At 44.5% G+C, this 16067-nt stretch overlaps 1 protein-coding gene across 15 annotated transcripts in view; it reads right to left on the bottom strand.

Moving 5' to 3' along the window:
* The window catches only part of PCMT1 (protein-L-isoaspartate (D-aspartate) O-methyltransferase), a 60686-nt gene extending 46294 nt beyond the window's left edge, over positions 1–14392 (bottom strand). For 12 of the 15 annotated variants that reach the window (XR_012433526.1, XR_012433527.1, XM_065543573.1 and 9 more), the window contains exon 1: positions 14159–14392. Coding sequence is in view for 10 of the 15 variants with exons in the window: in XM_065543573.1 (XP_065399645.1) it covers positions 14159–14387 (229 nt within the window). In the remaining 5 variants the exon portion in view is untranslated. The remainder of the gene's footprint in view (positions 1–14158) is intronic. The other 3 variants (XM_074037229.1, XM_074037227.1, XM_074037228.1) reach the window with 1 other exon arrangement.
* Positions 14393–16067: the final 1675 nt, after the last annotated feature.

The following is a 16067-nucleotide window of genomic DNA, read 5'->3' as shown; positions in this document are numbered from 1 at the left end:
GAAAACGGGCACAGAGGATAAATCAAATTCCAGGAAAAACACAAAAACACTATACAAGAGTTATGATTTACATATGAGGAAAACTAAAATGTGGCAAGATTTCAAGCAACTAATGGAGCGGTAAAAAAAAAAAAAGGAAAAACATTCTTCAATAGTAGAAAGGCCTTCAATAGTATAAAGTCTTTTTATAGTAGAAAGTCTTCAATAGTAGAAAAGCCTGTAATACAGGGAACAAAGGGCAGGGAATAAACTCAATACACTACATAGTTCAGCAAAGTATGGATATAGTCATAAATATTAATGATGGCTACTGACTTTCAACTTTTGAAATCAACAATTAAGTGCATAAGATTTATTTACTGCTCAAAACAAAATGTAAATGTTATCAACTCTGAAAATGTAAAAGAACTGTCTATCAATTAGGAAATGAGAGCGGGAACTCCCTAATACCCTTTCTCACCAAGTAGATGGGTTAAGAGGTAGTGTCAGTTTATAAATTATGGAACAAGAAATAGAGGTTAAAGTCTATTACTGAAAGTTACAAAGGTAACCACAAAAGAGGAACCAAAAACTATAACTATATGAAGGAAGGGGACAGGTTTATATTGTGTAAATACTCATCCATCTTGGCAGGAGGTCAGCAGATGACATCTAAAGTAGATAAAACACGAAACATCAATTTAAGCATATGATTTAAAGATATGAAGGCAATCACAAGAACCAAAAACAGTTAAAAGTGGTGCACTCTAAGCAATGAGTTAGGGAATGGGGAAGAATGTTGTTTTTCATTATAAGCTCATCTTATTCCGTATCTTTTAAATATGTACATATATTACTTGATTAAAAATTAATATTCTCAATTATCCTAACCTATCATAGATAGTATGTATGTGTGTATATATATGTATACACACACACACACACACACACACACACCCCACCCTTACAATTAGCAAGATACAGCAAGGACTCCTTTACTTTCATAGTGATAGAATTTTATTTTATGTATGTGTGTGTGTGTGTGTGTGTGTGTATACATATATTTTGCGTTTTATCTACTTTAGACATCATCTGCTGACCTTCCGCCAAGATGGATGAGTATTTACACAATACAAACCTATCCCCTTCCTTCACATAGTTATATCATAGTTTTATATATGTGTATATACACACACACACACATACACACACACACACAATTTTCTTTTTACCTGCATCCTCTATAATCCAGTATATAGCAATAGAATTATTTTGGGTGCATTCCCAATTAGTCTCCCTGTGATTATGTGAACCTTTACAATTAAGTTCTTGTCAATGGAACATATGTAAAAATTAGGGATACAACTTCCAGATCATGCTCTTTTTGTTTTTTGTTTGTTTGTTTGTTTTTTGAGACCGGAGTCTTGCTCTGTTGCCAGGCTGGAGTGCAATGGCACGATCTCAGCTCACTGCAACCTCCGACTCCCTGGTTCAAGCAATTGTCCTGCCTCAGCCTCCTGAGCAGCTGGGACTACAGGCATGCACCACCATGCCCAGATATTTTTTGTATTTTTAGTAGAGACAGGGTTTCACCATGTTGGCCAGGATGGTCTTGATCTGACCTCATGATCCGCCCACCTCGGCCTCCGAAAGTGCTGGGATTACAGGCGTGAGCCACTGTGCCCAGCCCAGATCATGCTCTTAAAAGGAATGGGTGTTTTCCTTTTTCTCCTGCTTACCTCCTCATTGGCTGGAAGAGGGAAATGGTGAAGGTAAACTATCTTTAACCTTGCAGATGAGGGAAACAGCAGAGCAACAAGAGAGGAGTCTAGGTCCTCAGTGCCACAGAACCACCATATTAGCCTTGAACTGTTTGGATTGATATGGGAGAGAGAAACTTTTATTTTGTTTAAGGTATTGTTTGGTCTTTGTTATAGCAACTGAACAATGTACCCTCATGCACAAAGCATATGAAGAGGTAAATAAACCCAGCCTGAAGAACAGGACTGGAGTTGGAGCATGGGAGTAAGCTATGTCAGACTCTAAAAAGGCCCGGAAAGCTAAGCAAAAGGTGTTTACACCTGATACGGTAAGCATTAAGAAACCTAAGCAAGGCCGGGCGCGGTGGCTCAAGCCTGTAATCCCAGCATTTTGGGAGGCCGAGGCGGGCGGATCACAAGGTCAGGAGATCGAGACCACAGTGAAACCCCGTCTCTACTAAAAATACAAAAAATTAGCCGGGCGCGGTGGCGGGCGCCTGTAGTCCCAGCTACTCAGGAGGCTGAGGCAGGAGAATGGCGGGAACCCGGGAGGCGGAGCTTTCAGTGAGCCGAGATCGCGCCACTGCACTCCAGCCTGGGCAACAGCGTGAGACTCCGTCTCAAAAAAAAAAAAAAGAAACCTAAGCAGCAAAGTGACAAAACAGAAATCGGTACACTAGGAAAATCAGTATAATGTGTAGAATGGATTGGATCTGAAGGGAGGGAAACTGAAAAGTATGACAACCAATCAGACACCAGGTATGTTACTCTTAAGTTTCAACTATGAACTTGGGCTGGGATGGTATCAATGAAAATATGGTGAAACGGAGGGTTTTGAAAGGCATTTGTAGGAACTGCTGAGTTAATTTGATGACAGTCTGAAAGAATCAGTGATTATTCTAAGATATACGATCTGGGGGAACAGAAAAATGCTGAAAACTCTGGCAGAAATGAAAAAATAAAGAGGGCCTGTGTTGGTATGAAGAACTGAAAATACAGGTAAGAAAATAGGCCTGGCGCGGTGGCTCACGCCTATAATCCCAACACTTTGGGAGGCCGAGGCGGGTGGATTACCTGAGGTCAGGAGTTTAGACCAGCCTGGTCAACATGGTTAAACCCCGTCTCTACTAAAAATATAAAAATTAGTCAGATGTGGTGGCGGGTGCCCGTAATCTCTGCTACTCGGGAGGTTGAAACAGGAGAATCGCTTGAACAAGGGAGGCAGAGGTTGCAGTGAATTGCGATCCCGCTATTGCAGTCCAGCCTGGGCAACAAGAACAAAACTCCATCTCAAAAAAAAAAAAAAAAAAAAAAAAGAAAGAAAGAAAATAGGCCGGGCGCGGTGGCTCAAGCCTGTAATCCCAGCACTTTGGGAGGCCGAGACGGGCGGATCGCGAGGTCAGGAGATCGAGACCATCCTGGCTAACACAGTGAAACCCCGTCTCTACTGAAAAATACGAAAAACTAGCCGGGCGAGGTGGCGGGCGCCTGTAGTCCCAGCTACTCGGGAGGCTGAGGCAGGAGAATGGCGTGAACCCGGGAGGCGGAGCTTGCAGTGAGCTGAGATCCAGTCACTGCACTCCAGCCTGGGCGACAGAGCGAGACTCCGTCTCAAAAAAAAAAAAAAAAAAAAAAAAAAGAAAGAAAGAAAATAAGCTGCAGATGGATTTCAAGTCATATAGAAACTTTCTAAGCTTGTTACAAGGTTACATCTCAATAAAAGAAATAATTACCTTATTACATTAGTTTATAAGACTTGGATAGCTGTTCATCACCTACCCTACATTTCTTCTCTGCTATCAACATGTCTGGAAAAACAGTAAGAAATTAATAAAACTTTCACCTTTTCCTTCCCATTCAGAATCATTAGGCATGACAGATGCTAAGTAGAAGCTGAGACACTCCCAAAGTACTTTCTGTACTGAAAAAGTCTGAAAGGAATTCGTTTTAAATTCACAATATGGCCGGGCACGGTGGCTCACGCCTGTAATCCCAGCATTTTGGGAGGCCGAGGCAGGCAGATCACGAGGTCAAGAGATTGAGACCATCCTGGCCAACTTGGTGAAACCCCATCTCCACTAAAAATACAAAAACTAGCTGGGCATGGTGGCGCGTGCCCGTAATCCCAGCTATTCGGGAGGCTGAGGTAGGAGAATCACTTGAACCCGGGAGGCGAAGGTTGTGGTGAGCCAAGATGGCGCCACTGCACTCTAGCCTGGGCAACAAGAGCAAAGCTCTGTCTCAAAAACGTAAAAAATAATTCACAATATAATTAAGGAAGAATTTTATGTGATGGCAAGTTATGGTAAAGCATATTCTCAAAGTACCAGCGATTATTTAAAATATGTACTTTTCTCTGCCAACCAATGGGGGAAAAAAAATGGTTCTCTCACTATACCTTAATAACTTTTAATTTACATAGTATTTAGATGATGCCTTTACATCACTAACAAACTACAATGTTATACAAAACTTAAAATGCAGGTAACATTAGAAGTTAAACTTCTGGCCGGGCGCGGTGGCTCAAGCCTGTAATCCCAGCACTTTGGGAGGCCGAGACGGGCGGATCACAAGGTCAGGAGATGGAGACCATCCTGGCTAACATGGTGAAACCCCGTCTCTACTAAAAATACAAAAAAACTAGCCGGGCGAGGTGGCGGGCGCCTGTAGTCCCAGCTACTCGGGAGGCTGAGGCAGGAGAACGGCGTAAACCCGGGAGGCGGAGCTTGCAGTGAGCTGAGATCCGGCCACTGCACTCCAGCCTGGGCGACAGAGCGAGACTCCGTCTCAAAAAAATAAAATAAAATAAAATAAAAATAAAAATAAAAATAAAAGAAGTTAAACTTCTGTAGCTGGCTACTAAAACACATACACTCCACAAGTAATTTCATGCAATCCATACCCTATTTAAAAAAAAAAAAAATTGAGCCGGGCACGGTGGCTCAAGCCTGTAATCCCAGCACTTTGGGAGGCTGAGACGGGCGGATCACAAGGTCAGGAGATCGAGACCATCCTGGCTAACACGGTGAAACCCCGTCTCTACTAAAAAATACAAAAAACTAGCCGGGCGAGGTGGCGGGCGCCTGTAGTCCCAGCTACTCGGGAGGCTGAGGCAGGAGAATGGCGTAAACCCGGGAGGCGGAGCTTGCAGTGAGCTGAGATCCGGCCACTGCACTCCAGCCTGGGCGACAGAGCCAGACTCAGTCTCAAAAAAAAAAAAAAAAAAAAAAAAAAAAAAAAAATTGGGCCAGGCGCAGTGGCCTGTAATCCCAGCACTTTTGTGAGGCCGAGGCGGGCAGATCACAAAGTCAGGAGTTTGAGACCAGCCTGGCCAACATGGTGAAACCCCCTGTCTACTAAAGATACAAAAATTAGCCAGGTGTGGTGGGGCACATGCCTGTGATCCTAGCTACTCAGGAGGCTGAGGTAGGAGAATTGCTTGAACCGGGGAGGCGGAGGTTGCAGTGAGCTGAGATTGTACCATTGCACTCCAGCCTGGGCAACACAGCAAGACTCTGTCTCAGGAAAAAAAAAAAAAAAAAGACAGAAAAAAAAAATTGGTCGGCCGGGCGCGGTGGCTCAAGCCTGTAATCCCAGCATTTTGGGAGGCCGAGACGGGCGGATCACGAGGTCAGGAGATCGAGACCATCCTGGCTAACACAGTGAAACCCCGTCTCTACTAAAAAATACAAAAAACTAGCCGGGCGAGGTGGCGGCGCCTATAGTCCCAGCTACTCGGGAGGCTGAGGCAGGAGAATGGCAGGAACCCGGGAGGCGGAGCTTGCAGTGAGCTGAGATCCGGCCACTGCACTCCAGCCTGGGCGACACAGCGAGACTCCGTCTCAAAAAAAAAAAAAAAAAAAAAATTGGTCGGGCGCAGTGGCTCATTCCTGTAATCCTAGCACTTTGGGAGGCCAAGTCGGGCAGATCACTTGAGGTCAGGAGTTCGAGGCCATCCTGGCCAACATGGTGAAACCCCATCTCTACAAAAAGTACAGAAATTAGCTGGGTATGGTGGCACATGCCTGTAGTCCCAGCTACTTGGGAGGCTAAGGCATCACTTGAACCAGAGAGGCGGAGGTTGCAGTGAGCCGAGATCACGCCACTGCACACCAGCTTGGGCAACAGAGTGAGACTCTGTCTCAAAAAGTAATATAAAACATTTTTTAAAATCATAAAATATAGGTACAAAGGACCACTGGGGGGGGGGGGATCACAGAATCTTGGATTTGGAAGGGTTCTTAGAGATCTAGCGTACATTCAAATCTGATGACAAAATCCCTTCTACAAGATCCCTTACAGTGAAATGGTCAACCATTCTTTGCTTCAACATATTCGGTGAGAGAAAACACTTTTTCAAAGCCAACTCTTTGATTGTTAGGATAGCCTTCTGAATACTTACTTATAATGAGCCAAAATCTGCCTCCCATTTGTCCTGGCTTGACCCTCTACTACATGACATTTCTTCACATTTAAACACCACTGCTCCATAAAGCCTTTGCTAAACCAAACCACCTCAATCCCTTCAAAGCACCATGTAAGATGCTGATCCTCTTGTTATCTTCATCGCCCTTATCCGATAATCTTTAGTTTTACACTGCCACCCTGAAAGCATTTAACCAAAGCTAAATATAGTATTAATAAAAATATTTTTGTAACAGCACAATTGAATCTTTCCCCTCCTACAGCCTAAGATCTTATTAACTAGAATGTAATACAGCCAAGCATCAAGATCTACTGCAATCCAAAAGCACCTTCAGTGATGGCAGATCTGTTCTCTATCTGCACTGTCCAACAGGGTGGTCACTAACTCCATGTGGCTACTGAGCTCTTGAAATGTGGCTAGTATGACTAAAGATAAAAATTTTTAATTTAATTTATTTATTTAATTATTTGAGACAGTTTCACTCTTTCACCCAGGCTGGAGTGCAATGGAGTGATCTCGGGTCACTGCAACCTCCGTCCCCTGGGTTCAAGCGATTCTCCTGCCTCAGCCTCCGAGTAGCTGGGATTATAGACTCCTGCCACCATGCCCAGCTAATTTTTGTATTTTTAGTAGAGATGGGGTTTCGCGTTGTTGGCCAGGCTGATCTCATACTCCTGACCTCAGGTGATCCACCCACCTTAGCCTCCCAAAGTGCTAGGATTATAGGCATGAGCCACCACACCCAGTCAATTTTATTTATTTTTATATAATTTAAATTTAAACATACACACAGGATTTTAAGTTTACTTACTAGTACCTATCCATAAGACTGGCTTAAAATAAGTCAAAATGAGAAGGTATATTCTGGACTCCAAGGCCCCAATTTCTTAGGATTTTACTAGCTGGTTTTATTTTTCCCATGTACATACAAAAGTAATGGAATATTAAGACTAAATGCTGGGTGGTCGCAGTGGCTCATGCTTGTAATCCCAGCATTATTGGAGACGGAGGCGGGTGGATCATTTGAGCCCAGGGGTTCTAGAGCAGCCTAGGCAACGTGGTGAAACCCCATCTCTACCAAAAAAAAAAAAAAAAAAAAAAATAGCCAGGCATGGTGGTGTGCACTTGTAGTCCCAGTTACTCAGGAGGCTGAGGTGGGGGGATCGCTTGAACCCGGGAAACAAAGGTTGCAGTGAGCCAAGATCACGCCACTGCAGCTGGAGGTTTGGGCGACAGAGAGAGGCTCTGTCTCAAAAAAAAAAAAAAAAAAGGAAACAATAAGTGCTCTTTTCTAGTAGCAACACCTACTAGTGGCTAAGAACTGGTGCTGTAGATAGAATTAGAAAATAATTTCCTTATTTACAAAAGTAAATGCTTTTAGGATATAAAAACTACAAATCATCATAATTCTTGCATATTCAAATGCCTACTAAAGATCTTGACTTAAATGTCTTATAAGAAAAGCATTCCTCAAAATAATATCCTGATCTCTCACAGTCCCCTCCTCACAGAATAAACGTGGCTGCTCACTCACTCACCATTTCCAATTTAGAATATGGCAAATCATTCCAGTTGCCAAGACCTAAAACCCTGGTGCTGGATCCTTGCCTCCAATCTTTCTCCCACACCCTAAATCCAAATCTGGAATTCGCTATTTCTTCTGCCTGGAATGCTTATCCCAAGTCTACCTGCATGATCTGTGTCTACTCCTCCAGCAAGTCTTTGGTCAAATGATACCTTACTGAGGCCTTCTCTACAACTATAAACCTACTGCCCTACACACTCTGTCCTCCCTCCCTACTTTATCACTTATCATGTGACATACTATACTTGGCTGCTCCCACTAGAAGCTACAAGAGGGAGTGGATGTTTGTTTTGTTCACTGCTGTATCCTCAGTGCCTATCATATAGAAAGCACTCAAATATCAGCTGACTGAATGACAAATTCTATAAACATTATATATATAAAGTGACAAAGTCAAGAATGCAAAAGAAACATAAGTAGAAATAATTGACGTATTAGGGGAATGGACTGAATTATTTTTACAAATAAAAATAGATAAAAGAACTTAATTGCTTTCAGTGGTCAGTACAGTAGTTTCCCTTTATTCACAGGGAATACAGTCCAAGACCCTTAATAGATACCTGAAACCATATACAGTACCAAAGCCCATATAGCCCATACAGATGCTCAACATTTTTTTGTAATTATTATTATTTTTGGAGACAAGGTATTGCTCCACCACCCAGGCTTGAGAGCAGTGACATGATCGTGGCTTACTGTACCCTCAACCTCTCAGGCTCAAGTGATCCTCCCATCTCAGCCTCCCATGTAGCTGAGACTATAGGCATGCACCACAACGCCCAGCTACTTTTGTTTATTTTTTGTAGAGAAAATGACAAATGTTATTCTCACTATGTTGCCTAGGCTGGTCTCAAACTCCTGGATTGAAGCGATCCTCCTGCCTCAGACTCCCAAAGTTCTGAGATTACAGGTGTGAGCCACCGCACTCAGCCCTCCTTAACTTATAACAGGTTTATGTCCCTTATGACAGGTTTACATCCAGTAAAGTAAAAAACTTGTAAGTCAAACCACTGTTAAGTCAGGGACCATCTGTATGTTGTTTGCTTCCTATATATAACATACCTATAATAAAGTTTAGTTTATAAATTAGGCACAATTAAGAAATTAACAAAAATAATGAATAATAAAATAGAACAAGTATAATTACATGCCAGCACCATTATTCTTGCACTTTGGGTCCATTATTAAGTAAAATAAGGATTTTTTGGACACAAGCCCTGTGATACTGTGACAGTCACTGCTAACCAAATAGGCTACTAAGTGACAAACGGGCAGGTAGTGTAGACAGCATGGATATGCTGAACAAAGGGATGATTCATGTCACGGGCAGGATGAAGTGGGACATCCAGAGAGTTCCTCATGCTACTCAGAATGGCACACAATTTAAAACTCATGAATTGCTTATTTCAGGAATTTTCCATTTAATATTTTCAGACCTCAGTTGACTTGGGGTAACTGAAACTTCAGAAAGCAAAACCATGGGATAAGGGAGGGACTACTGTATAGCATTTAAAGCCTATCCATTAAGTTAACTTCCCACAAACCCTCTGGTTTAAATACCTCTGCTCCAGAACATCACCTCAACTACTCTGGGTATCTTCCTAAATTTTACCATGGCTTGAAATTATCTCAATACAAGTAGGAAGTTAACTTTAATATAAACATTATTTAAATAGTCACATTCCCTGGATTAAGCAGGCTCATAGTTGTTTTAAATTAAGCTAATTTGTTTCATGAGCACATTACCAGTCCATAATCATAAAATAATTGTATTTTTCATTTCTAGAGACCTGTGCTGTCCAATATGGTAACTACTAGATACATGTGATTATTTCATTAAGTTAATTTTAAAAAAGAATCGAATTTCAGTTCTTCAGTTGTCCGCATTTCAAATGTTAAATGCCACACGGAGTTAGTAGCTACCACACTGGACAATATAGAGAACATCACCAAGCACCCTATAGGGCAAGACTGCTATCGGTTTTTTCTAAAACATTATTCTAAAGCATAACACTGATTTAGCTGAAATGCTGGCAGAATTCAACCTTATAATTTTCAATTCTACATGTTACTGGTTCTGAAAATGTAGTCCCTGGACCAGCACTGGCACCATTTACAAATCTGTTAGAAATACAAATTCTCAAGCTCCAACAATCTGTGTTTTGACAAGCTCTCCAGGTGATCCAGGAGATTTTGAAACATGCTCAAGTTTTAGTCACTGTTCTAAGTTACTTAAGAGCAGTTATGATATAAGCCATGACATAAGAAATCTACCATTACAATCTGAAATATTCTATAAATGATGCATCAACTATGAAATCATACAACCATATTGCTGTTATGATGGATTCTAATACATAAAGGAAAACAAAATTTTTTTTTTTTTTGAGACGGAGTCTTGCTCTGTCACCCAGGCTGGAGTGCAGTGGCCGGATCTCAGCTCACTGCAAGCTCCGCCTCCCGGGTTTACGCCATTCTCCTGCCTCAGCCTCCCGAGTAGCTGGGACTACAGGCGCCCGCCACCACGCCCGGCTAGTTTTTTGTATTTTTAGTAGAGACGGGGTTTCACCGTGTTAGCCAGGATGGTCTCGATCTCCTGACCTCGTGATCCACCCGCCTCGGCCTCCCAAAGTGCTGGGATTACAGGCTTGAGCCACCGCGCCCGGCGAAAACAAAATATTCTTAACAAATTATATTAAGCTTCACTTCTTAAAAATAAACAAAACAACAACAACAAAAAAAACCATTGGCCAGGCACGGTGGCTCACACCTTTAATCCCAGCACTTTGGGAGGCTGAGGCAGGCGAATCATCTAAGGTTGGGAGTTCAAGACCAGCCTGACCAACATGGAGAAACCTCATCTCTACTAAAAATGCAAAATTAGCTGGGCGTGGTGGCACATGCCTATAATCCCAGCTACTTGGGAGGCTGAGGCGGGACAACAGCTTGAACCCGGGAGGTGGAGGTTGTGGTGAGCTGAGATCGCACCATTGCACTCCAGCCTGGGCAACAAGAGCGAAACTGTCTCAAAAAAAAAAAAAAAAAAAAAATTAAAACTGTAATTTCCTTCCTCTTCTAGTAAGCAGGCCCCTTTTCATTTCAACATCAACATAATCACATTTTTATATTTTTCTAAGATTTCAATTAAAAACCTTTAACTTAGACAGAATATACACAGTAGAATAATGAGGAAGGAAGGCAGTATTTTCAAATTTTATATCAATTGCAATTTTCACATGAGCAAATATTACTTTTATAATAAGCTAACAAAAAGAAATCTATTAGCTAGAATTACCTCAGCAAGAAGTTGAAACTAAAGTTGCACAAGTGTTACAAAAGAAGCTAAACAACTATACTACTCTAAATTCCTCTTAACAATCATAAATCTAGTATTAAACTATTTGCAAAATCAACATCTATGTATGCTAAATATTCCTTATTAAATTTTCTGACAGAAAAACATTCTTAGAAATTTCAGCTAAGAACAGTAATATAATACATTAAAGTGATTATAAAACCACTGGGAAAAGATCTATCTAGTCTTGGCTTACCACAAATTTGGCCCAAAAAGGAGAGACTTTAAGAGCCTGATTGATTACAAATTTCTGCCACAGCCAAGTGCCTACTATGATAATCTACTGTTGGAAAATTACTTAATCACAATTTGTGTACAAAATGTTCCAGGTACATATACTGCAATAGGAGGCACTGAGATCATGTTAAGGGATTTCATAAAAATATTTACAACATATTAAGCTTATGTGCCATCCACGAGAACCCAAATCATACTTCATACTACTGTTGTACCACATAAATGTCCATTTCCAATCAAGCATCATTCCATAAAATGAACCTGACAATGCTTGACAAAACATTGACATCTAGGCTGGGCGCAGTGGCTCACGCCTGTAATTCAAACACTTTGACAGGCCGAAGCAGGCAGATCACCTTAGGTCAAGAGTTTGAGACCAGCCTGGCTAACACAGTGAAACCCTGTTTCTACTAAAAATACAAAAAATTAGCTGGGTGGTGGCGCGCATCTGTAATCCCAGCTACTCAGGAGGCTGAGGCAAAATAATTGCTTGAACCCAGGAGGCAGAGGTTGCAGTGAGCCAAGATTGCACCATTGCACTCCACTCCACTTGGGCAACAAGAGCAAAACTCCGTCTCAAAAAAAAAAAGTTAACATCTAAACATTCACCATGGCCAGATGTGGTGGCTCACCCCTGTAATCCCAAAATTTTGGGAGTCTGAGTCCAACAAATCGTTTGAGTCCAGGAGTTAAAGACCAGCCTGGGCAACATAGCAAGACCCCATCTCATAAACTATCAGAAAAAGAAAAAAACCTACAAAAATTGGCCTGGCATGGTGGCACCCCTGTACTCAGGAGGCTGCAGTGGGAAAATCACTTGAGCACAAAAAGCAGGGGTTGCAGTGAGCCAAGCTCACGCCACTGCACTCCAACCTGGGTGACAGTGAAACCCTGTCAAAAAAAATAAACAAACATTCTCTGTTACCAAACACTAAAGAGTCAGTTTCCACATTAAGTATTGTCCCCCCACAAAAAAAATTGAAAATGACTAATATATTAAATACTGGCCACGCACGGTGGCTCACGCCTATAATCCCAGCACTTTGGGAGGCCAAGGTGGGTGGAACACGAGGTCAGGAGTTCGACACCAGCCTGGCCAACATAGTGAAACCCCTTCTCTACTAAAAATACAAAAATTAGCCAGGCGTGCTGGCAGGCGCCTGTAGTCCCAGCTACTCGGGAGGCTGAGACAGGACAATTGTTTGAACCTAGGAGGCGGAGGTTGCGTGACTAAAGACTGTGCCATTGCACTCCAGTCTGGGCTACAGACCGAGACTCCGTCTCAAAAAAGAAAAAAAAGTACGAACCATGTGCCAAACAGCACTCCTAATTTCTTTCAGCCACCTTGGTCTGTCTAGCACAGATTTAGGCATATAATGGACACTTAATGGGCATTTATGAAAAAAAGGGATGACTATTAAATTCTTAGAGAAGTTTAAAAAAAATTTTCTTTTTTTGAGATGGAGTTTCTGCCCTTGTTGCCCAGGCTGGAGTGCAGTGGTAAGATCTTGGCTCACACTGCAACCTCTGCCTCCCAGGTTCCAGCGATTCTTCTGCCTCAGCCTCTCAAGCAGCTGGGATTACCGGCAGGCACCACCACCTCCGGCTAATTTTTGTATTTTTAGTAGAGACAGGGTTTCATCATGTCGGCCTGGCTGGTCTCGAACTCCTGAACTCAGGTAATCCACCCGCCTTGGCCTCCCAAAGCACTGGATTACAGGCATGCCAACGAGCCCGGCCAAAAAAAAATTTTAATGGTGCCAGCCCTTAAGGAAATTACAAATCGAGTTGGGAGATAAGACAAACACATGAAAAGCTAAGTAACACAGGACAATTAAAAATACCATGTGGCAAGATATGATTACTGCAAAGTTAGTAGCAAAGAGTGTTATAAATTCTGACCAGTGAGATTATTATAGACTGTGGCCCTTGTAGTCTCCCAACAAAACGGGGACGCTATATTTCGATTTAAAAAAAGAAAGTGACACAGCAATCATCCTACCCTAAAATTATCATCAGAAGAAGGAATACAGTAAGAGAATGATATAAAGAAACTCCATAAAAGGTTTTTAAAGCCTATGGTAGCCCTGAAAAAAGTTGGAACATTAGACACGCAACCCTTTGTTGATCCAGGACCTGTAAAGGCTCCTGAAACACAAGTCTCTCAGGAACAGCATCCTCTGTTCTTTCTCCGCCCCCTACGGAGCTTTCCACTGGACAGCCGCCCGAGAAATTTCTCCCAGCATCTGCAATGGCAATACTCTCATCTTCCTCCCCTCGCCTGTATCAGACGGTGGCATCTCCCTCCAAGGGAAAAAACCGAGGGCGGGGGAGGCTGCATAAGAGGGAAAGCTCGCAGTGAGGTTGATTATGGAGGAGGAAGGTGAGAAAAATGCAGGAGACGAGCGTGGGGTCTCCTGAGCGCCAGCCCACTCTCTCTACAAGGCCTAGCCCACACGCTCCCACCCCGAAGGCACGCCCCTCACAAGCCGGACCCGGACGCGGACCTGAGTGACAGCAGCACCACCTGTACTGCACTCCCTCCCCCAGGGCCTGCAGGGAGACGACTGCCCCTGCCCCCACCACCAGCGGCCCCTGGCTCTTTCTCTCCTCTTCCAGTCCACGTCGTCGACGAGTGACAGGTCCCGAGGGAGGCGATTGCAAGCGCACGCCGTTCGGGACTACTGGGGCAACTCTGCGCTGAAGCCCTCCAACAGGCGCGCGGGGGCAGACAGAACGTTCCAGACGGCCCAGGGGGACCCGGTCCAGGCCCAGCCTGCCCTAGCTGCCCTACAACGGGCGGAGGTGGCACTTACTGCGGAGATTGTGGATTAGCTCCGAGTGGCTGGCGCCGCCGGATTTCCAGGCCATCGCTAAGCACACTCGGAGCAGGTACAGAACCACCTTCAGCGCGGCGACGGTGCCCAGCAGTTTTCCCAAGAGTGAGACCACCTCCCACACCGTCACCGCCCCGCTCGCGTCCCCGCTGTAGCTGCCGCTGTTACTGCCGTCGCCGCTGCTGCCGCCACTGCGCGCTCCCGGCATCCCCCGCGGCACGCATGCGCTCTGTGACGCCGCGCGGCCTAGGGTGCGGCCGGGTGGGGCCGAGGGCGGGGGAAGCGTGTGGCCCAGCTGCCCGCGCGTGTGGCTGCTGTGGCTGCTGCGGCTGCCAGGGGGACTGCAGGGAGGCCAGGCTGAGTCAGCGCCACCGCCGCTGCTGCGTGTCCCTTTCTGAGGCCTCGAACCGCACCGACTTCGCCCTGCGGCCGGGCTCCGTAGCCTGATCAGTCGCGTTCCCGGCTGCGTCTCCGGTCACCGAGCGGGACGGCGGGATGGCGGGGTCGATCTTTGCAGACGCTCCTTGTGGTTCCGCAGTCGCTGCTGGGTCAGCTGTTTCGAGCGGCGGATCTCCTCCTATAGATGTCCAGATTGTTAGACGGTGGGCTTCATCCGTTCCTACCTCGCCCAACCCAGTTGACTGGTATTTGGGTCTGTGGAGCCCGAATAACACAATAAGAATAAAACCCAACGACAAAGGCCCTCTCTAACCCGAGTACACCGGCCTCTGGCTTTGTGACAAACATGTCACCGTTAGGCTAAGCAAAGACTTTGGAACCCTGGTTCTAAAGCTGTCAGGGAGTGGAAGAATACCAGGACATGGGGGTGGGGGTTGGGGCAAAGCTTTGCTCCCTTAGAATAATACGAACGTAAAGAATTGCGATTGGTTAAAAAATACCACTGTGTCCGCTGGTGAACGTGTTATTCTCCCGACAAAAGTGTGCATTTCCACCTAATTAAGCCTCACAAATTCCACCATAGCTTTATTGCTATCAGCTCTGCAAGACCATGAGTGAGAAGCTCACTGAGAACATTGCTTGTCGCGTCCAAATCGCTGACTCGTAATTTGACCTGAGACTGACAGAATCCAGCCATCACTTAGTCCAGTAATCTTTTTTTTTTTCTTTCTTTTTTTTTTTTTTTGAGACAGAGTCTCGCTCTGTCGCCCAGGCTGGAGTGCAGTGGCGCGATCTCGGCTCACTGCAAGCTCCGCCTCCCGGGTTCAGCCTCCTGAGTAGCTGAGACTACAGGCGCCCGCCACCACGCCCGGCTAATTTTTTGTATTTTTAGTAGAGACGGGGTTTCACCGTGTTAGCCAGGATGGTCTCGATCTCCTGACCTCGGGATCTGCCCTCGTCCGCCTCCCCAAGTGCTGGGATTACAGGCGTAAGCCATTGCGCCCGGCCTCCAGTAATCTGTTGGAAGGAAACAAGGCTAAGACATCTGTGCTACTATGTCAGCACAATTTTCAAATTCTAGTTCTTACCCGATTTTGTAAAATGTGACACTGGCCTGTTTCCCATCCAAAATCGTCACTACCTATTTTCTGGGATTCTGTGACCATAAATGAAACTACTGACAAAACTGGGTTTTTTGTTTTTGTTTTTGTTTTTTGAGACGGAGTCTCGCTCAGTAGCCCAGGCTGGAATGCAGTGGCACGATCTTGGCTCACTGCAACCTCCGCCTCCCAGGTCCGCGTTCAAGGAATTCTGCCGCAGCCTCCCGGGTAGCTGGAATTACAGGCACGACCACCATGCCCAGCTAATTTTTTTGTATTTTTAGTAGTAGAGTTTCACCATGTTGGCCAGGCTGGTCTTGAACTCCTGACCTCGTGATCTGCCTGCCTCGATCTCCCAAAGTGCTGGAATTACAGGCATGAGCCACCGT

This window comes from Macaca fascicularis, chromosome 4 (assembly GCF_037993035.2).
Source record: "Macaca fascicularis isolate 582-1 chromosome 4, T2T-MFA8v1.1".
Classification (NCBI taxonomy): Eukaryota; Metazoa; Chordata; class Mammalia; order Primates; family Cercopithecidae; genus Macaca; species Macaca fascicularis.
The sequence above is the reverse complement of the archived record's forward strand: the minus strand, read 5'-3'. Positions and strand labels throughout refer to the sequence as shown.